General features: G+C 40.7%; 1 protein-coding gene and 1 long non-coding RNA gene across 3 annotated transcripts in view; one reads left to right on the top strand and one right to left on the bottom strand.

The window, feature by feature from the left end:
* LOC126485257 (uncharacterized) overlaps positions 1–2,632 on the top strand; it is an 80,642-nt gene extending 78,010 nt beyond the window's left edge. Inside the window, exons 4-5 of one of the 2 annotated variants that reach the window (XR_007587967.1) lie at positions 1,744–1,910; positions 2,341–2,476. Coding sequence is in view for 1 of the 2 variants with exons in the window: in XM_050108862.1 (XP_049964819.1) it covers positions 2,341–2,566 (226 nt within the window). In the remaining variant the exon portion in view is untranslated. Of the gene's footprint in view, positions 1–1,743; positions 1,911–2,340 lie in introns of both variants that reach the window. The other variant, XM_050108862.1, reaches the window with a different exon arrangement.
* The window catches only part of LOC126485294 (uncharacterized), an 81,673-nt gene extending 60,105 nt beyond the window's left edge, over positions 1–21,568 (bottom strand). Inside the window, exons 1-2 of the long non-coding RNA XR_007587973.1 lie at positions 21,446–21,568; positions 20,387–20,505 (exon numbers count right to left, since the gene is read on the bottom strand). This is a non-coding gene — a long non-coding RNA (uncharacterized LOC126485294). The remainder of the gene's footprint in view (positions 1–20,386; positions 20,506–21,445) is intronic.
* Between the last annotated feature and the right edge of the window lie 201 nt (positions 21,569–21,769).

Here is a 21,769-nt window from a genome sequence, read left to right as displayed (position 1 = left end):
AGACTGGCATCCAGAGTGGTAAATTGCTAGCACACCCAGTTCCACATGCGCTTCTCACCCTGGTGATCGATGTTTCTGCCACTGCAATTGGTGCTGCACTGCAACAGTAAATATATGAGCATTGGCAATCCTTAACCTTTTTCAGTAAAAAGTTATTACCATCTCAACAGAATTGGTCCACCTATGGTCATGAACTGTATGCTGCCTGTGCTGCTATTAGTTACGCATTGGAGGGACAGCAGTTCGCTCTCATCCCAGATGACAAGCCACTAACATACGCTTTCTGGCAGATTCTGAGAAAGCTTCACCATTTCAGCTGCAACATCTTGACTATATCAGATAGTTTGGATTTTAAGTTCTTGCCACAGTGCAACAATCAGATAGTGAACTATAAGGTTTGTTGGCATGACCATTTGGCCAACAATTCCGTTGTATTTGGCTGCCATTGTCAACTATGCTGCTGTGTTGTGATGTCACTGCAAACAATTTGCGACTGTTTGTGACTACTGACCTTCACCAACAGGCAATTTCCTCTTTACATAACATGTTGCATCCCAGAATACCTCATCAGTAAGGTGAAGCAAGCTTTTGTCTGACTACAGATGAACAAAGACCGCCTGCAATATGTGCGACAATGCATGCCCTGTCAATGGAATAAAGTTGGACGGCACATTAGGACACCTCTTGGCACATTTTTTCCTCTGAATCATAGACTTCAACATCTCCATCTAGACCTCACAGGACATCTCCCAACATCAGAATGAAACATGTACTGCCTTACAGCCATCAACTGTTTCACATGCTCATCCAAAGTGACCCCAATTGCCGCCCTTACCATCAAAACTGTTGTGACTGTGTTCATACAGAGACGGATCACCCATTTCACGATGCCTCTATGAATTACAACAGATCAGGGAAGACAATATGAGTCATATCTGTTCAAAGTACTTGCTGTCCTCCTGGGTATGAAGTGGATTAGAACTACAGCTTACCACCCAGCAGTGAATGATTTAGGTGAATGCATGTGCCACCAACTAAAATTGTCGCTTCGATGTCATGACTCACAGTGGTGGACAGAGATGTTACCAGTCATCCTCCTGTGTCTCTGTGCATCACTAAAAGAAAGCTATGACTATAGAACTTGTTATGGCCAGCCAATATGATTGCACAGTGAGTTCTTTGCCATTGTGCCAGATGATTGCATTGCCCCATCTGATTTTGTACAAAAGCTACATACACTAATCCAGCAACTATGCCCTGTTGCTCCAAGAGATCAGCAGACCAGTTGCCCTTCTGTTTTTGATGAGCATCAGAAGTGCCATCATGTCTTCAAATAACATGACGCAGTAGGCTAGCCCCTGAGCCACACTATGATGGACCTTACTGTGTCATCAGTAGGAATGGCAAGACATTCAAAGTTGACGTGATGAGTATGCCAACCATCATCACTGTCAACAGCCTCAAACCATATGGCATATTAACAATATGATCATCTGTACAGCTTGTTCTTAATGCTATTATCTTCTTAAGCATTCAGCCATTTCTGGAAGCTAAATAAAATGTATCTTTTTAACAACTCAAGAATTTATTGTTTCAACTTTGTATTCATATACAAAGAGTAAAGAGGTAAAGTGATGGCACAGAGAAATCAATTCTCTAAGAAGTGAAATATGAATAATTTGCAGTTGAAAAGAATTATGAAGCTCATATGATTTTTGCTGTAATCACTAATTTCTGTTTCAGCTGTGTATACAATGAGGAAATTAAAAAAGATTGTATAAGTCAGATCTATGGCAAGCAAAATCTGAGATTATGTTGTTTAAAAAGGTGCATCAGTTAAAAAAGAGAATTAGTATAGTCATAATAGTTCACCTTTAACTGACAGAATTTGCAGATTTCATTTGTAAGAGGTAAGATTTTGCTGTGTATTTATTTTATTTCTTCATTGTATGTATGTATGGATACAAAGTGGAAACAACAATAAGTGAAGACAGCAAAAATAACATGTGATGAAGGTAATAAGCCTTGAAGCTGGTTAAAAATTCAATTTAGGACTTGTTCAAACTGCCCCATCACTTTTTGTCATACTGCTTTCAAGAATTTTTCACCCATCTTCAGTTCTACAATATCATGTTATTTATCATTCTGGTAACTGTCATACAGTTAAATAATCTTAGGAGTGTCACCACACACTAAATTACTAAAACCCATTTCTTATTTCTATGTTTCATACATCATTTGACCTGGGATTCAGTTTTGCAAAACTATTTTTAACTAGACAAAAAACTAATTAGTATTTTATGGTGATTAAAGACATTGACTATGTTTTCATATCCACAGGAATGTAATAGAGTCATCTGTTGGTATCAGAGTGGTGGAGATTCGTGATGGCTCTGGACAGATTCTCTGTGACTGGCAGTTTCTAGAGGAAAAGAAAATAACTGAATTTGCACTGCCATCTGAAGTATATTCTGAGGCTGGTCAGCTTTTAGTTGCAGAAGATTCTGCAGGAAATATCTTGAAACATCCATTGCCATTTTATGCAGTTTCTGCATCAGTACCTTAAAAATTAATGTGCATTTATTTATTTATTTTTAATACTGCCTTTGAATAAATCTCAACTCAAACCCCACAGTCTATTTTACTTTTTATGTTTATCAGTGTATGAAACCAAGTCACAATATTGATAATGTATGGAATAAGAAACTGTATAATTATCTTCAGTGGTAGAAGTAACAAAAATGACTTACATTTTAAAAAAAAGACAAAGCCACACAGAAATCATAATATTCACTACAGAAGTTACATATGAAACTAAAGGTAGCAATTGAAGGGTTATCATGCTAAAGGGGCTAAGTAAGAAAATGTGCTTTCTTAGTTAATCAGAATAAATTTTATTCAGATAACATGAACGTAAATATGCATGAACTCCACATTAATACATCTCAATGACTTTAGGAAAGAAAGCTGTCATATGGCATGTTCCAAAAACAACAAATAAACACTGAAAAGCTAAATGGGCTAATGGGCTAAGTCCATCAAACAAGTGATGGAACATTTTTACCTCTAGTAATCATTTTACTGTTCAGTCTTTGCACAATTCATTGTACAACTGTTTTTGCACCTCAGATAAGCCTTCCATCATACTTTTAATATCTTGTTTCTTCTGTGAATTAAATCTTTTTGCATCAGTGACCTAACTGAATATGATCATTTCAAAACCCACTTCACCACCATTTTTCAATATTCTTATCATTTTCCATCCCTGTGTTTCGCCAAATGAATTTTTATCTGAATTGCCACAGATGTGGTGATTTTAGTCCCTGAGGCACAACCTATATTAACCTTGGTTGTGTTGATGATTATGTCAGCTGCTTGCTGAAAATCCATACAATAACCAACTTCCATCTGAACAGCTTTAAATGGTCACTTATTGTGAGCTGCTGTTATCATCTTCATTACATCATTAGGAACAAAATGCTTCCACACCTTTGCTCAGGCTTTCTTCCAGAGTTACCAGTTTCTATGTTACTTATCTTTGCTGAATTATTTTTTCACAGTCAGTTGTATTGCCAATGCAGACATGCAAATGACAGGCTACAAATCAGCCAGAGTAAGCGGAAGTATGTAATCTCTACATCCAGTATAGCCAACTCTTGTAAAACAATCTGCATGTACCCCATTTAGCTTGAACGAGTCAAAGGAGTTACCTCTCATGCCATCTACTGGCCTCCATTACACTCACATCAGCCATCATTGGAGATAGCCCCTTCAGTATGTAAATGGCTTGTTCACATACCACCTAATGAAGTAGAAAACACAGTTTACACAAAACTGGTGTTAGGCCCTTTATCATGATAACCCTTTAATTGGGCTCTCAGATATACATAATCAGTTCTATTGGAGAATGAAGTGGGGCACAGAGGTGCATCCACATTAGCTCATAGAGTAAGGTGAGAGGCTGACACAATTTAACTTGTCTCGCTTGTAGTGCAGTTTGGTGTACTTTATCTCATTTGCACCATCAAGCATAACAGACTAAATGACAACATTAATCCGTACTTGCATTTTATATGCCAGTAGGGAATGCCCTAAAAGAGAACATTAAAATCAACCAAAATAGTGTTTGTTTATGTATTGATCATCTCATCAATCAGTGCGTTTTGTCATATAATTAAAAATGGCATCATCTTTGACTTATGAAATCTGCATATTCTAGTTCTCCTTTTTTGGATTACAAGTTTGGTGTCGAGTGTTTCTGATGTCTGTACTAATCATAACACTGAGAACATTTTGCAGAAATATAGCATATTGTTGAAAGAACACACACAGTTTGGGGCTTTGTGAACGTTACATATGTTGATTGATTGTAGATCTGTTGAGATTGTGGAACTTCCATATGTGGTTTTCATGGGATGATTTTTTTTTTACGATTTTCATAGAGACTTGACTTAATAATAATGCCTCAGTTGTCTAGTCAACTTTTGATAATCATTTGCCTTCAAAAAATAGTTCCAGTTCAGGATAAAATTTCAAGCTTTTGACGATAGCCTCCATTGTCATCATCATCATCATCATCATCATATCGCAGCTTTGCCCCCACAACCCAAAATATGTATGAGGACCACCTTTGCAGATTTTACAAAAACACAAGAAAAGAAAACCATTTTTTTTGTACAAATTGTTTTATTGTTTCTCACAATATTTGCCTCCAGTATTAATAAACTTTTGCAGCACTTTTTCTAACCTGAATTAGGTATCTTAAGAACACAAGAAAAGAAAACCATTTTTTTTTTGTACAAATTGTTTTATTGTTTCTCACAACATTTGCCTCCAGTATTAATAAACTTTTGCAGCACTTTTTCTAACCTGAATTAGGTACCTTAAGAACATGTTTTGGAGGCTATCAACAAAAGCTTGAGATTTTATCCTGAACTGATGTGGCAAAAAACCAAGAATGTTTTATGTATAAGTGCCATCACAAAAGACTACATTCTCAATTCACAATTAGTTTGCTGAATTCTGTCATGGCCATTCGTAAAGGTTGACTAAAATTGGTTGTTGTTCCAAAAACACATCAATGTTGTGTGGATTGTGATTGGAGAGTGTGAGCCTGTACTTACCATGAGGTAGAGACGCCTTTAGTTGTATCAACGGCCCGCATTACATTCAATTTTACATGAACGTTTAGTTGTGAAACAAATCTTTTCTTGACACATTACCCACAATTTGACAGAAAATCAAAAACAGGCTCATGTCAATTGAAAAAAGGAAGTAGTCAGAAAATTTGACCCAGCAAATGCAAAATCCATATACAAAATTGTTACAGTAGAAACTCGGATACATATGTACAAGTTGGAAACTAAGCATTATCAACTCTTTGATTGTTCCAAGGTAACCAAAATCAACAACAGTGGTTTGTTCATGAAGCACTTCCAAGAAAAAGACCACTCTTTCCTTATGGTGTGCAACTATTTTTTTGCCACAGGTCATTGATGAAATGAGGAAAAGCAACCAAAAATGTTGCTTTATTCTTCATCACAATGATACCAACTATCACAAAGTGTGTCAAATAGTTGATTTTTTTGTGGCAGAAAACACTGATTTGATGTCGTTTGGCTCATATGAACCTGATTTATTAACTAATACCTTCCCTTACATCAAACAAAAAATGCAAAGACAGTGATTTTCATCATGTCAAGAAGCTGTTGAATCCTTCCAAAACATGTTCTTAAGGTACCTAATTCAGGTTAGAAAAAGTGCTGCAAAAGTTTATTAATACTGGAGGCAAATATTGTGAGAAACAATAAAACAATTTGTACAAAAAAAATGGTTTTCTTTTCTTGTGTTTTTGTAAAATCTGCAAAGGTGGTCCTCATACATATTTTGGGTTGTGGGGGCAAAGCTGCGATAAGCGTACCCATTGAATTTCACAGTTCTGTTTTCTTTTTGAATTTACAATGAGCAGCAGCTAATATTCAATATTTTGTAAACACACAGAATATATTCATTCTGTGGCACAAGGATTCTGTGCAGCAAAAAAAATTGATCTCGATTAATTAGTATTTAAATTGAAAAATATTTCATAAACAGAATTCTTATCAACAGAGTGACAAGTCAACAATGTGTCCATCCTTTTTGTCTCATAGCACCAAAGCCAGTGACATGAAATCATTAAACATCTCATTGTCACAAGAATTATTCCATAATTTTTTTAACACATTTTTGTGAACTTTTTTGTATATGCTTTGTTTCTCACATGCCTCACCACAGCATTAAGGACAAATATTTGTGTATTGTAAAATCATAACATTTGCTTTGGCTTCTGTATCAATACAAGGTTCAAAATTTTACATTTGTAGAGGATCTTAAACTGAGCACTTTGAGATAAGAAACCAATTCTCACAAATTAATATTTAGGTTTTTATTAATGTAAATAAATTACACTTAATAGCAACTTCTTAGCAACTGTAGAAAGTGGTGACTACAAGTCTTATGAGGTGCATGCATTATAACATAATCTACTGGCAGAGCTAAACTCTAGATTGAATGTGTGGTGTCGATAGGTCACATTGACCACACAAATTACAGTCTTTGGAACATTAACTGCTCTAATGAGCCGCCATGTTTAATTCAGTCTGCCTTTGTACTTGATGCAGTGTTCATATGTATCAGTCTTTATGGTAAAATATATGTGTATATAGAAAACTTGGGAACTGTTTATTATGTATATTATGATCCGTATCCAGAATCCCGTATTGGTGACCCCGGGCAAAAAGTTCTAAGTCTTCCACGATTTCCATGCCGATTGTATAGAAACAACAGGTTTTACATCCGACGCCATGGCTACATCACTGAACATTCTTTACGAAGACTTGGAGCCCAGCTCTTACGACCAGGCCAACACAACCCTCCGCCGTCGGTTATTTCACAGCTAACGGACAATGATCTATGAACTACGACGAGGATAACCTCTACTTTAGCAACTCCACAACGACCAAGTGTTCCACAGTTACCTCAAACAATGGACTCAGGCTTTGTTTCGCCAGATTACGCTCAACAACAAGTGAAAAGTGAAGTGGACAATCTACTAAATAATGTGACGATCGATCACTCATACGAAGTTCAAAGGGGCCAAAATTTGCACACGTGCTTTTATCCTCTATGTGCCACGATGTCAGTTACAGTACTGCTGAGTGCAACGCCACCATTTGTGCGAAACGAACACGCTGTCGACTAATACCAAGCTACGCCAGCCTCCCCTTCCTCACACATCAGTAACAGACATTTTTACGCATCCAGTTCGCCAGAACAAACCATCGGATCAGCAGCCCAGTTTCGCAACCATGTGGGTACGAGTGCACCCAACATAGTCTCTTCACCCAGGAACATTGTACTACAACAGTGTGACCGCCAACGGGTTTCACCAGTGTTTCATGGTCCTCCCACGAAGGGTGAATGGCCAGTGTGCACGGAAAACTCTCGTTGTTGCCACCTTAAGCTCTAGGCCAGCCCCCCACACCCCGCACCCCCCTCGCCCATGGGGGGCCTCGATTCCAACCATACAACCGCTCACTCCTTCCGCAGTACTGTCTACATTTGCCACGCCAGCCTTCCGCATCATTTCCGATTTGGACAATGTCAGTGCTATTCCTGCAGTTTCTGGTCCAGTTTATGGGCCCTCATTACACGCCGCTTGCCCGTTTGCTCCCATGGTACTGACAGTGATTGCTGCGTCGTGTTTTCGCCCATCTTCAGAAACATTACAACCTGCCGTTGTTCTGAATGTGTGTGCTAGTATCATTTCCGCTCTGGTGATGCCGGATCCCAGCATGAACTCTTGTGCAGCAGGACCGAAGGCCTTCCAAGACATGCCAAAGCCATCTTCGTCTCCACCTCCAGGCCGCCTACCCAAGCTGCCTAGACGAGGAAAATGGTTCGCATTGGTGGAGCACCTCTTCGAGCTGCATCAAGCGACTGATGACAATTCCAAGTTCCTATGTTTGGTCACACACCTCCACGACCACTCGGATTTAATTTGTGATCTCCTACTTTCGCCCCCGCCGCCACCGAAGTACGAGTTTGCCAAGAAAACAATATTAGACTGACTTGCCTGCTCGCCACAGGAATTGATAATCAAGATTCTGTGCTAGGAGCACCTGGGGGACTGCACTCCATCATAACTTTGGCGCCACCTCAGGTTACTCGTGAGTGAACACACAATGCCAGATGTCACTCTGTGGGCGGTGTGGTCAGCCAAGTTACCTATCGACCTACAGATACATCTACTGCCACACTCTATCGAATCTATCGGTTCTTGCCTACACATCACAGGTCAGCTGTATGCGCTCCTGCGCCAGGAACACCCAGCTCATCTGCTATCGCTGTGGACACTACACCTCCTGTTTACTGGTCGTCTGCAACCAGGGGCAGGGCCCGTTCCACTTCCATGCCTTCTACGCTGCCAGGCAGTACTCATTCGCCCTCTCCTCTTTACGAGCACTCAAGACTCGCCCACACTCCATGCGTCCCAGAACAGATCAACGAAGACAAGCCGCCCCCACCATCACAGTCACCGCCACCGTCACATCCGGCTCATCCATACTGTTGGTACCACAGGATTTTTGGGGCTGAGGCCAACAAGTGCAGGTTACCTTGCCAACACCCAAACGCTGACCACAGGAAGTAAGCGACGCCAAGTCCTGCGGGGAACTTCACAGGTGTCCCTTAACATTGCACTCCGTCTGCTCATCCCCTCGGCCAAGCAGTCGTTTATACATGACAGACATTTCATCACAGTTTGTCTACCTAATTGACACTGGTGCTGACGTGTCTATCATTCCTCGATCATTGGCTCCTACCGACTTTTCACTGACGAAGTCTCTCCTACGAGCTGTCAATGCATCACTGTTACAAACTGTCGGTTCTGTGAAAGTGATGGTGCACCTATCCCCTTCTCTGTGTTTCCCATGGACCTTCTACATCGTTGACATCCATGAACCAATTCTTGGTATGGATGTTTTGTCCCATTACAAACTCTCCCCAAACGTAGTCCAGTGTTCAGTGTTACACCACCTGTCTAACATTCAGATACTGTGCTCTGGCACCCACACTGCTCGTTCTGTTTCCGCTGCAACATGGGATTTAGTTCGCGAGTGTTCTGCCCTCGTGGGCAAGATTGTGACCTGCATCACTAACCTACTTTCAGAATACGACTCAGTGGTGCACCTCCACCGGGAGAATGACGAGCTGAAACAATGCATTGCTCACACTTACAACAAACTCGTTGTGGCCCGCACCTCGCTGCTGAAACTGCAATGCGCAGTTCCTTCAGCGGATCGAACTTCATCGCCAAGCATCAGTTCGAAAACTCATCATCAGGTTAGTTCAAAAACATTCACTGCGTGTGACGATTCGCGTTCAGTGACCTCCGTACCACCAAAGTGCCCACTACATGCAGACTGTCCCCATCGCTGGAAGATATGCATCCTCTGTCAGAAACACGGCCATCTCCAATCTGTCTGTCACAGCCACTCCACCAGCTCCCACTCCTCACCCATAGGTCATCAGGATACTGCACATACACTGCAGTCGATCATCCCACTGGATGCCCCATTGATGTGGAAGTTGTTCCTCACGCTCTGCATTTGGATTTTCATTTCCAGGTTGATACAGGAGCCCCGTCTCCTTGATCAATCTGGTGACATATACATGCCTGGGTCCCCCAGAGCTGTCTTCCACCTCTTGGTGATTGGTCGCTTACAGTGATGGCTCTGTCAGCCTCTGTGGGCAGTTCTCGGTCCCAGCCACCTATAAACACATTCCGCGGCTCCTGACCCTACAGGTGGCTGACCATCACTTGGCTTCAAACATTTTTGGACTCGATGCTTTCACACTGCTTGGCTTTTTTATTTCTGACGAAGTTAAGGTTGTTTCCACTGCAGTCCCATACCAGGACCTCGATGACCTGTGCTCGGCTGTGCCTCTCTGTTTCAGCTGGAATTAGAGTGTGTTTCAGACTTCAAGACACACATTGCTCTCCGGCCAGATCCTCAGCTGCAGTTCTTCCAGGTCCAACCCATTCTGGTGGCCTTACATCCAGCAGCCAAGCAAGAGCTTGATTGACTGCAGGCGTCATCAAGCCCATGAAAGTGAGTGCTTGGGCAACCCCGTTAGTGTTGATCGGGAAACCCAATGGGTCCCTTTGCCTGTGTGGGGATATTGGAGTTACAGTCAATGCACAGTCCCTGGTTGAAACTTATCCCATTCCTCGGCAGGAAGACCTTCTCACCTAACTTGCGCGTGGCGAGTAGTTCTCTAAGGTCGACCTGGTGGAGGCTTACCATTAATTACCCTTAGATGAGGAATCCCAGAAAATCACTGTCATTAACACGCCTTTCAGATTATATCAACACAAGTGCCTTCCTATTTGGTACTTCCTCCATGCCGGCCATTTTTCAGAGGTACCTGGAGCAGCTCACACAGCCCATCCCAGCTTGTGTCAGTTATCTCGATGACATCTTGGGTCACTGGCCGCACATGCCATGAGCATTTGCAAAACCTCGGTACCTTATTTCATGCCATGCAGGCTGCAGGCTTATGCTGTTGGTTGGAAAAGTGTAGTTTCTTTCAACCAGAAGTTGAATAACTGGATCACTGGCTCAGTAAAGATGGCATTCATCCATCAGATCGTAACATTGTGGCCATCAACTCCCTTCCATGCCCCAAGGATTTAACTGACTTCCAAGTTATTTTGGGTGAGGTTAATTACTACTTAAAGTTTTTACCCCAGGCTGCTGACACTGCACAGCCCCCTAATTGCTTGCATCGCAAAGCGGTGCCTTTCAATTGGACTCCCGCCTGTAATCAAGCTTCTCTCCACTTGAAAACTATGCTCAAGTCCGTCCCTTGCCTGACTCCCTTCTCTTGTGACCGCCTCTTGGTTGTGGCAGCCGATGCTTTGGCCTACGATATTGGGCAGTCCTGGCTCACAGGAATGCAGATGGCTCAGAACAGCCCACTGCGTATGCATCCAAGACACTGTCCCCAGCACAGATGAACTATTCCCAGATTAAGAAAGAGGCTCTTGCGATTGTGTTTGCCATTCTAAAGTTTCACATCTACCTGTTTGGGACAAAATTCACTCTCCCCACAGATCACAAGCCTTTGGTTACCCTATTCAGCCCACACACACACATCCCAGATGAAATGCTCAACATCTCCAGCACTGGGCGCTGTTCGTATGCAATTACACTTACATTATCTGATATTAGCCCACCTCTGATACTCCAATGCAGATGCCTTGTTACATCTCCCCTCGGGCCCTGATCCCAAGTTCGATGAGCAGGGAGTCCTCTGCTTTCACATTGATATGGTCTGCCAAGATACACTGGATGGATTTCCCATCACGACTGTACATGTCGCCTCTGCCATACACCAGGACCCCATTCTGCAGTAGGTTCTCTGCTACATGACCCATGGTTGGCCCACCTATCGGACTCACCAGTTGGAAACTGAATTCAGCCCCTGGCACACCACTCACACAGGCTCTCGGTTGTGACGAGTGTCCTCCTGTTGGCCGTGAAGGCTGACACCCATCAGGTGATCATCCTACCTGATTTGCACCACCATGTCCTATGCTTGCTACACCGTGGACACTGGGGGTGTCCCGAATGATACGTTGGCTCACCAGCAAGTGTACTAGCCCAGCATCAATGGCGACATTTAATGCTTGGCCCATGGGGCACGGTGTGTGCATGTCGCCAGACCAGCCCTTCACAATCATTTGTACCCTGGCCCATGCCTCACCAGCCCTGGAATCACATCCATCTCGATTTTGTGGATCCCTTCTTGGGATCAATGTGAGTACTCATTATAGATGCATACTCCAAATACCTGTATGTGGTGCACATGGTGTCCACCGTGACTGATGCCACACTCACGGTCTTGGCTCAGGTTCTTGCCATCGAAGGCCTGTCTCATACCTTGGTCCCAGATAATGGCCCCCAATTCACAGCAACCTCATTCAACACATTTTGGGACTCCAATGGTATAAAAACACATCTGCACCCCTCTGTTTCATCCGTCCTCCAATGGCACAGCAGATCGACTGGTCAGGATGTTTAAACAACAGCTGACAAAAGCAGTCAAATCCCCTGCAACCACATCGGCCCTCACCTTATTCCTGAGCACTTATCACACCATGCTGATTGGTGGTCATATTCTGGCCGAACTCCTCCGTGGGTGGCAACCACGAACCCTACTCCATTTGCTGATGCTGTCTCCTTCTGAGCCCTGCTTCCGACCCTCTCAGCATTACACACTGGGCATGGCCTTGTGGGTGGGCTCATATGGGTAATGCTGCTTGCACTCCTGCCACAGTAGTCATGACCCATGGGCAGTGTATGACATTGGTACAGACACAGAAGGGTCTCAAGTGCTGCCACTATAACCAACTCTGGCCTCATACTCCTACCTCATGTCCATCAACCCCCCACCTCCTCCTGGTGTGCACGAGGCCCTCATGTCGGCCCCACGGTAGACGGCTCTCCACAGGCACGCCGGCACTCCTTCCCACCTCCACAATGATCAGAGGCACTGTGTGATGCCCTGCCCTCCGGTGACTTTTCAATGGATTCCATGGACTGCCCTCCCGACCCACCGCTGGCAGTTGACGACACAGGGTTTCCCTCCTTTCCCTCCATCCACCCACCATGGCACATCCTGGGCAATTCTGCCCCTATGCACAGTTTTCAGGGGGGAAGGGAGCGAGTGTTGGAAGGTGTGGTAGCTGAATGTACATCAGAGGGTATGGACCTGAATACCCGCTAGGGGTCTCTGTGCTCTGGCACGTGCCTGCACCGTGAGCCTTGCCATGCAAATGTGCCACACTCCATACCATGGGAAGTCCATGGCCAATCGTGTTTCCTGTGGTCACATATTTAGGCGGCCACACGGCGCTTCCCCCGGCAGTCTGGTACTCACCGTAGTTCACATGTACATCTCGGCCGTACTGCGTTCCAGTTCTGTGTGTTGAGATATACAATGTTGTTGTTTGGAGTGTTCCTGCATTGTTGTTGTCTCATTGTGTTTGCTTGCTTGCTTGCCTCGTGTTGTGTCTGTCATCCCCTACTTGTTTGTCTGTCCTGTCTGTTCTTTGTTAGTGATTCCTCCAGTGGCTGCCCCGCCTGGTGGCTTCGCATCTCCGTTTTCTGCCGTGCATCGCTCACAGGTCGCTCATGACTATAACACAGAGTATTGATTAACAGTAAAGTTTTCATTTCCGGACACCTTGATATTGTGGAAGAGGATGTCAGATGTACTAATTTAAAGGATTCTGATTCAGGGTGTGAACATTTTAGTGATTCTGAGTGCAAACGCATACACAATGAATCTGTAAATGAGCAATAGAAGAAGAGGATATCAAAGTGTGTTCAATCAGTCATAAACAAGATCAAGAATGCAAGTCAAGACATTCAACTAGAGAATGTAGGAGGATCATGTGAAGAGTAACTTCATTTATGTGAACTTCTGTAGTGTAGATAGCCCAGAAAAGTTTGAGGAGACAATGAATAGTACTGAATCAAAAGTTTGGAAACAATTAGTGCCTAGGAAAGTTGACTCTTCAAATAAAAATAAAACTGAGGAACTAGTAATTAAGATTGTGAATGTAAATGTTCTTGATGTAAGGTGGGTTTTTACAAGAAAATCAAATAACAATTGTGAAGCAAGATTAGTGGTATGGGGCTTTCAACAAAACGAAATTGTGGATGATATTTATCTACCAGTTGCTATGAGACAAACATTGAAATTTTTGTTACTTTACCTTTGTCATTATAGAAGACTTAATTGTAGAAGGAATGGATGTACAAACTGCGTTTCTAAATGGTAGTGTTTTCTTAGAAATTAATGTAAAGCAATCTCCAGGACACAAGGCTGAAACAGGCAGAGTTTGTAAGTTATTTAAGACATTATATGGCATGAAAGTGAGTCCTCAGGCATGGTGTAATTTTTTTGATTAGCTTTTGAAAAATCTAGGTTTTAAAAGAAGTGAACATGATTATTTCCCATATCTATTGATGACTGCAAATTCTGTGATCTGTGTAATCGTGTTTGTTATGATAGTAAAAGGAAAATACAAGAAATCAAGAATCTGTTACCCAAACTAATCCAAATGAAAGACTTAGGTGAAGTACAGAATTATCTTGGGGTAAAGATTGGCTGTAATTATGCAGAGAATGAAATGACTCTTAGTCAGGGAAGCTATACTAACACTCTAGTTAAGAAATATCAGATTGAACATCAAAGTTGTACAGACACCAATGGAAGTTACTTTGAAATTAGGACCAGCACAAGATGCAAGTCATGATATTATTAACAGGAATTCGAAAGGTGCTTTCCCATATTTTGACTCAGGAATATGGCCCGATATAAGTTACAGGATAAACTATTTGAGTAAATTTAAAAACTGTTACAAGATACTCACTTTAAGTATGCTTTGTGAGTACTGAAATGTTTGCATCAAGCAAAAGGTTTGAGGTTAGCTTATGGAGGCAATGAAAATATCAGTCTCTTAAGAGTGTATTGTAATGCAGATTGGGCAGGTGACTGCATAGATCGTGGCTTTGTAATTATATTATCTGGAAATCTAAGAAGCAAAGTATCACAAAATCTTCTACTTTTGCTGAGTAAATAGCGTTGTTAGAACCTGTCACTGAAATTAAGTTAATTCTAGATATTTTTAATATTTTTTATGCAAAATCTGATAAGTCTGTTAGAAGTATAGGGTGACAACTAAGGGGCAGTCACTATTGCTAGATATGGTAACTTTAGAAAAACTTCAATGTGTACTGAAGTACATTATCATTTTGTGAATGAATATAGTAGGAATGGAATTACAAACATTTGTAAAGTAAATTTACAAAACAACTTAGCAGACACCTTTACCAAATATTTGTGCAAGTTGTTGTTGTTGTTGTTGTTGTTGTTGTTGTGGTCTTCAATCCTGAGACTGGTTTGATGCAGCTCTCCATGCTACTCTATCCTGTGCAAACTTCTTCATCTCCCAGTACCTACTGCAACCTACATCCTTCTGAATCTGCTTAGTGTATTCATCTCTTGGTCTCCCTCTACGATTTTTACCCTCCACGCTGCCCTCCAATACTAAACTGGTGATCCCTTGATGCCTCAGAACATGTCCTACCAACCGATCCCTTCTTCTAGTCAAGTTGTGCCAGAAACTTCTCTTCTCCCCAATCCTATTCAATACTTCCTCATTAGTTATGTGATCTACCCATCTAATCTCAGCATTCTTCTGTAGCACCACATTTCGAAAGGTTCTATTCTCTTCTTGTCCAAACTATTTATCGTCCATGTTTCACTTCCATACATGGCTACACTCCATACAAATACTTTCAGAAACGACTTCCTGACACTTAAACCTATACTCGATGCAAACAAATTTCTCTTCTTCAGAAATGCTTTCCTTGCCATTGCCAGTCTACATTTTATATCCTCTCTACTTCGACCATCATCAGTTATTTTACTCCCTAAATAACAAAACTCCTTTACTACTTTAAGTGTCTCATTTCCTAATCTAATTCCCTCAGCATCACCCGACTTAATTCGACTACATTCCATTATCCTCGTTTTGCTTTTGTTGGTGTTCATCTTATATCCTCCTTTCAAGACACTATCCATTCCGTTCAACTGCTCTTCCAAGTCCTTTGCTGTGTCTGACAGAATTACAATGTCATCGGCGAACCTCAAAGTTTTTATTTCTTCTCCATGGATTTTAATACCTACTCTGAATTTTTCTTTTGTTTCCTTCACTGCTTGCTCAATATAGAGATTGAATAACATAGGGGAGAGGCTACAACCCTGTCTCACTCCCTTCCCAACCACTGCTTTCCTTTCATGTCCCTCGACTCTTATAACTGCCATCTGGTTTCTGTACAAATTGTAAATAGCTTTTCGCTCCCTGTATTTTACACCTGCCACCTTCAGAATTTGAAAGAGAGTATTCCAGTCAACATTGTCAAAAGCTTTCTCTAAGTCTACAAATGCCAGGAACGTAGGTTTGCCTTTCCTTAATCTAGCTTCTAAGATAAGTCATAGGGTCAGTATTGTCTCACATGTTCCGATATTTCTACGGAATTCAAACTGATCTTCCCCGAGGTCGGCTTCTACCAGTTTTTCCATTTGTCTGTATAGAATTCGTGTTAGTATTTTGCAGCTGTGACTTATTAAACTGATAGTTCGGTAATTTTCACATCTGTCAACACCTGCTTTCTTTGGGATTGGAATTATTATATTCTTCTTGAAGTCTGAGGGTATTTCGCCTTTCTCACAAATCTTGCTCACCAGATGGTAGAGTTTTGTCAGGACTGGCTCTCCCAAGGCTGTCAGTAGTTCTAATGGAATGTTGTCTACTCCCGAAGCTTTGTTGCGACTCCGATCTTTCAGTGCTCTGTCAAACTCTTCACGCAGTATCATATCTCCCATTTCATCTTCATCTACATCCTCTTCCATTTCCATAATATTGTCCTCAAGTACATCCCCCTTGTATAGACCCTCTATATACTCCTTCCACCTTTCTGCTTTCCCTTGTGCAAGTATAAATTTGTAAAATTTTGACAAATGTTGAATGTAATCTGACTGCAATATAAATTTAAGGAGACTACTGGAGTGTGGTTCATTTATATCCATAGTATCGACAGTACAGTGTCGAGAGGGCTCCAAACAATGAGTGTGTACACATATATATGTACAACAGTCAGTGCCATGCTGTCTGTCTGCGTATGTGTGTGTGTATGTGTATGTGTATGTGTAAAGAGAAATGTATGTTGTATTTAACTCTTCATTAATAAATATTCATAACAGTCTAAGAAGTATTGATTTTTTTTGCTTTTGCCAATGGTTCCACAATATGAAAAATGTGAAGCTGTTGTTTGATTCGGAGTTCACTTTAAGCCAGTTCAAAGGCTGGAAAAAGACAAACCAACCTCTGGCTTAAAGACAGCTCCATGGTTTTTTAATAATCCTGTAAAAAGACTTTCAGATTTTTTTATTGACACACATACTCTGTATAATGACTGAGTACATAGTAAAGATCCTTTGTATCATTTTGTTGTGTTTTTGATTTGAAGAAAATACAGTTATTTTCTGCATATTGTATACAATATAGTAATATCTGCATGTTTATATTTGGTTAGTGGAATGTCCTCAAGCATAATGCCACAACTGTTTCAAGTTGTTTAAACGTAAAATTCATGCCCATAATATCACATGGAATTTCGCATATGCCTAACTCTAATTTTAATGTTAAACAGATTTGTCTTTGCCAGTATGTACACAGATTATGATAGTATGTTACAAAATGCTTTGTTTTGAGTTACTCTTAGACAAAATCAGCAGCTGAGTAGTATAAAAGGAGGAGCTCTGAGCACTATGGGACTTAACATCTATGGTCATCAGTCAAAGGAGGAGCAGTGACCTTTTTTTCCTCCGGAGTTGCAGTATTTCTTCTAATATACATGTAATCATATGAAGCAGTCAAATAGTATTTCTCGTAATCATCAGTCTGAGTATATTAGCATCAGCCATAATTTACAGAAGTAGCACTCAATAGCTGCTACAGCCAGTTAACATATTACTTAACTCATCCACATCCCTGAAGGCTCTATTTCATGATAGGGGTTTATGACATACTATGTGTGAATGAATGAAAGAAACATACACCCACAAATCATCTCTCAATATAAATTCAGGTGCACTATATTTTGTTGAACCTACATGTACAAAGTTATGATAGAGGACCACGTACGTACAACTTTTCAAAGCCATATGTGTTATAACAATGACTCAAACAACAGACTGGTACCAGTTTCTTAGCCAAATAATACAAACGAAATCTATCTCATTATCCTTTCAATACAAAAGGTATTCTGGAGACACGGAGTGCAGTCCAAACTTGCAGCCAACCGAAGAATGTACAACTAGAACGTGATTTCTATTTGGTCTTTTTTTGACAAATATGATTAGGTTATTACAGTAAGTGGAGCGAATGCTTAACTTCTAAGTGCTTGAATGCACTTCTTCACTGTACAGCACCTCCCCCCCCCCTCCACCCTCCCCTTTCCTCCCATCCCCTCTCTCCCAGCCATAAAAATCACGTGTCAGTTTTTGAAACCTGGTGACAAAATTTACAATGAGAGGTCATTTTTTACAAAATACCATTCTGAAATTCAGGTTTTTAAAACATACCTTCTTATAATAAAAACAGTAAAACCACAAGATTTAATGTAAACAACAGGTGCTATTGTCTGTCCCTGTAGCAGCATCATTTTGCTCCCTAGTTCTTCTTGGTACATATTGGCACAAGTCATTAGTTTTCATGACTATGGCATCATCTTTTCAAGTGCTCCCAGCCACTTGCACCTGCTCCATGAATGCGTGTCCAATAATTAATAATAATTGCCCATTGGAAAAAAGTGAGATGCCAGGATGCCTTTCCGGTGAGTTCCAGCCAAAATTAGGCTCTGGTTGGAGCAGGCCTATTGATTTATTAATGATTTTAAGAATAATATTAGAACGGAAATTTGCTGGCACCACATGAGAGGTGCACCAGTAGTGAGTTCGCTGGGGAGAGTGTGTCTTAGCTAATTTAAGCACTGCAATGCACACTGCAGACAGTCAGGCTTACGATTTTTCGTACACACAAAATGTCTGTAGCATTTAACGTTCCATTATTAGATGATAGTTCTTCTAGCCTTGTAGTTACTTACCTCCTCCTCTTCTCTGAACACAATGCTATGGCATCCACCTTGCTCTGCTTAAATTTCTTAGTTCTCCAAAGTATTACAGGTACCAGCAATCCAGATAGATAGATCAGGTGAAGTAAAGAACTAGTAAGTGTAGTTGACTTTGAATTATAAGAATTAATATATTTCACATTATTAGTGAACTAAACAGAAATCCACTTCCCCTGTCTGTCATTGATGGGAAAAGACAGTAATAGAAGACTGACGAAACATCTGATAGGACCTTTTAACAAATATAAGAAAATTAATGAGATTTTCACTCTGCAGCAGAGTGTGCGCTGATATGAAACTTCCTGGCAGATTGGAAGGTAGGAGACGAGATACTGGCAGAAGTAAAGCTGTGAGTACCGGGCCTGAGTCGTGCTATGGTAGAGAACTTGCCCGCAAAAGGCAAAGGTCCCGAGTTTGAGTCTCGGTCGGGCACACAGTTTTAATCTGCCAGGAAGTTTCAAGAAAATTAATGTTCATCTTTTTCTCACTAGCTCCACAGGCTTGATTGCTGTGGGCATAATGTGTTTTAATCTTTGCTGTAAACTACTTAGACAAATGAATGGATAAAAATAGACAGAAAAAAATAAAACATATGTCCATATAGATGAACCACATAAATTCCAATGCACAGACAAAATCCTGGCTAAAGACAGAAGTTACAACATTAGGGATGACCTGAATGAAAGAAGATTAGCAACTACAAACAGAAATGTAAGTTTTGTGAATGTCCTACAGCCCCATGACCAGCCCTGGGTTAATACTGCTGTAAGCTGTGTGAACACTGAATTGAGCAGGCTGCTGCTGACAGAAATGAAATCTCATATGAGTGCAGTGCCTGTTGCTACAACTGGGAGACGGGGACTTTGCCTTTTAAATTAAGAAAATTACATATTCTCTCAAAAATAAAAGCTCACCAGGATTTGATGGCATTTAATGGAGAACTAAAGATTTTTTCCATGTCTTACCTGAAAAATGTAATGCATCATTAACTCAAGCCATTTTTCCAGAGAGACTGAAATGCTGATCTGATGGAATTACATTTTCTTGAAGACTTATTGAGTCTCCACTTTATCTTCAATAATGATAGAAGCTGAAGTAATGAATTAAAATTTGTACCAAGGCCAGGTATTGAAGTTTGTGTTAGGAAGGGCACTGGATTAGCGTATCTATGCAGCTATTTTAGCCACATTGCCAGGGTGGTGTAGTGGATAACACATCTGTGTAGTAAGCAGGAGACCTGTGTTCAAGTTCTGGCCTTGGCACAAATTTTAATTCATTACTTCAGATTCTGCCCTTACTGAAGACTGAAATGTGTAATTCTTAAACCCTTCTTTAAGAAAGGTGATAGGAGAGATGTCTATAATTAGTGACCCATTTCACTACTGACATCACTAAATCACAATTCAGATTTCAGTTGCTCTACTGAGAAAGCCAATTACATGTTCACTTACAAGATTTTACTAGCATTAAATGACAAAATATCCTAGATAAATGAGGTTACATGGTACTGATGCTATAGCCAACCAGTGGATAATGTCATGTCTAACCAAAAGAATGAAGAAAGTTGTACTTACTAATACATCTGATGTTGACCTGGGACATTACTCTGATTGGGCAGAAATCATATAAGGAGTTCCACAAGGCTAAATCTTAGGTTCGCCATTGTTCATCTTATATGTGAAATATCTTCCGTCTAACATAAAACAACTAGAATTAGTTCTTTTGGCAGATAACAGTAGTACTGTAATCAGTCTAAGCACACATACAGCAACAGAAGAAATAGTAAACAATGTTCTTAAAAGTATCATTGACTGATTTTCAGTTAATTGTCTCACTCTATATTTTAAAAAGACACAAATACTCAGTACTGCACATCTAGTGGTACTACACACATGGTTAGGAAATAATCAATAGGGTGCAAAATTCAAAATTGATAACTTTTAACATTGCAGCGCGTCAGAAATCGTGAATAATTTAATGATTATAAAGAACCCACCTCAACTGCAAATAGAAACCGGATGTTGACCTAGGTTTCAGTGCGGATAACCACGCCTTCTTCGGAACACACTAAAACTACAAGCTGCCTAAAGAGGCACGGTCCAACATTAATACAGAACGCCCAAAAGGGCGAGTCTTTTGCCCTTTTGGGCATTCTATATTAATGTTGGACCATGCCTCTTTAGGCAGTTTGTAGTTTTAGTGTGTTCAGAAGAAGGCATGGTTATCCACGCCGAAACCTAGGTCAACATCCGGTTTCTATTTGCAATCAAGGCAGATTCTTTATAATCATTAAACTTCAAAATTCTTTGGTATCCAATCGATGGGAATTTACACTGTGAGAAACAGATTTTGGAACTCCTAAAACGACTTACAGTTAGTTCAATAATGTGCAGAAGTTCTGGTTGAGAATAATGAATTGTTTAGGAATAAAGGAGACGACTCAACTTAATTTGTTAAAATTAGTTCGGCCACAGTTGCATTCAGAATCACTGCAAATTTTGGGGAGAGGGAAATCAGTATGTTTACATATTTTTCAATAATGTCATATGTAATAATGCTCTGGAGAAACTTGCCTTCAAGAAATAGTCTTTATTGCTCAAAAATGTGCTGTAAGAATTATATGTGGTGCTCACCCTCTATCACATGTTGACATCTGTGTAAGGAGTTAGGCATTTTTGATACTACTTCACAGCATATTTATCCCCTCATGAAGTTTGTTGTAAATAATCCACTGCAGTTCAAATGGAACAATGATGTATATTAGGTACAGCACCAGAAGAAAAAATGACATTTATTATGCTACATAAGGTAATCTTTACCACAGAAAGAAGTGTACAAAGCTACAACTAAAATTTTTGATCGCTAACCCAATGACATAAATTGTCTGATAAGACAGAAAAGTAAAATTTGAAAATAAACAGAAAAACTTTCACCTCGACAACTCCTCCTCTTCCATA

This window comes from Schistocerca serialis, chromosome 1, assembly GCF_023864345.2.
Source record: "Schistocerca serialis cubense isolate TAMUIC-IGC-003099 chromosome 1, iqSchSeri2.2, whole genome shotgun sequence".
Classification (NCBI taxonomy): Eukaryota; Metazoa; Arthropoda; class Insecta; order Orthoptera; family Acrididae; genus Schistocerca; species Schistocerca serialis.
Note: the sequence above shows the minus strand (reverse complement) of the source record. Positions and strands in the feature narration are given on the sequence as shown.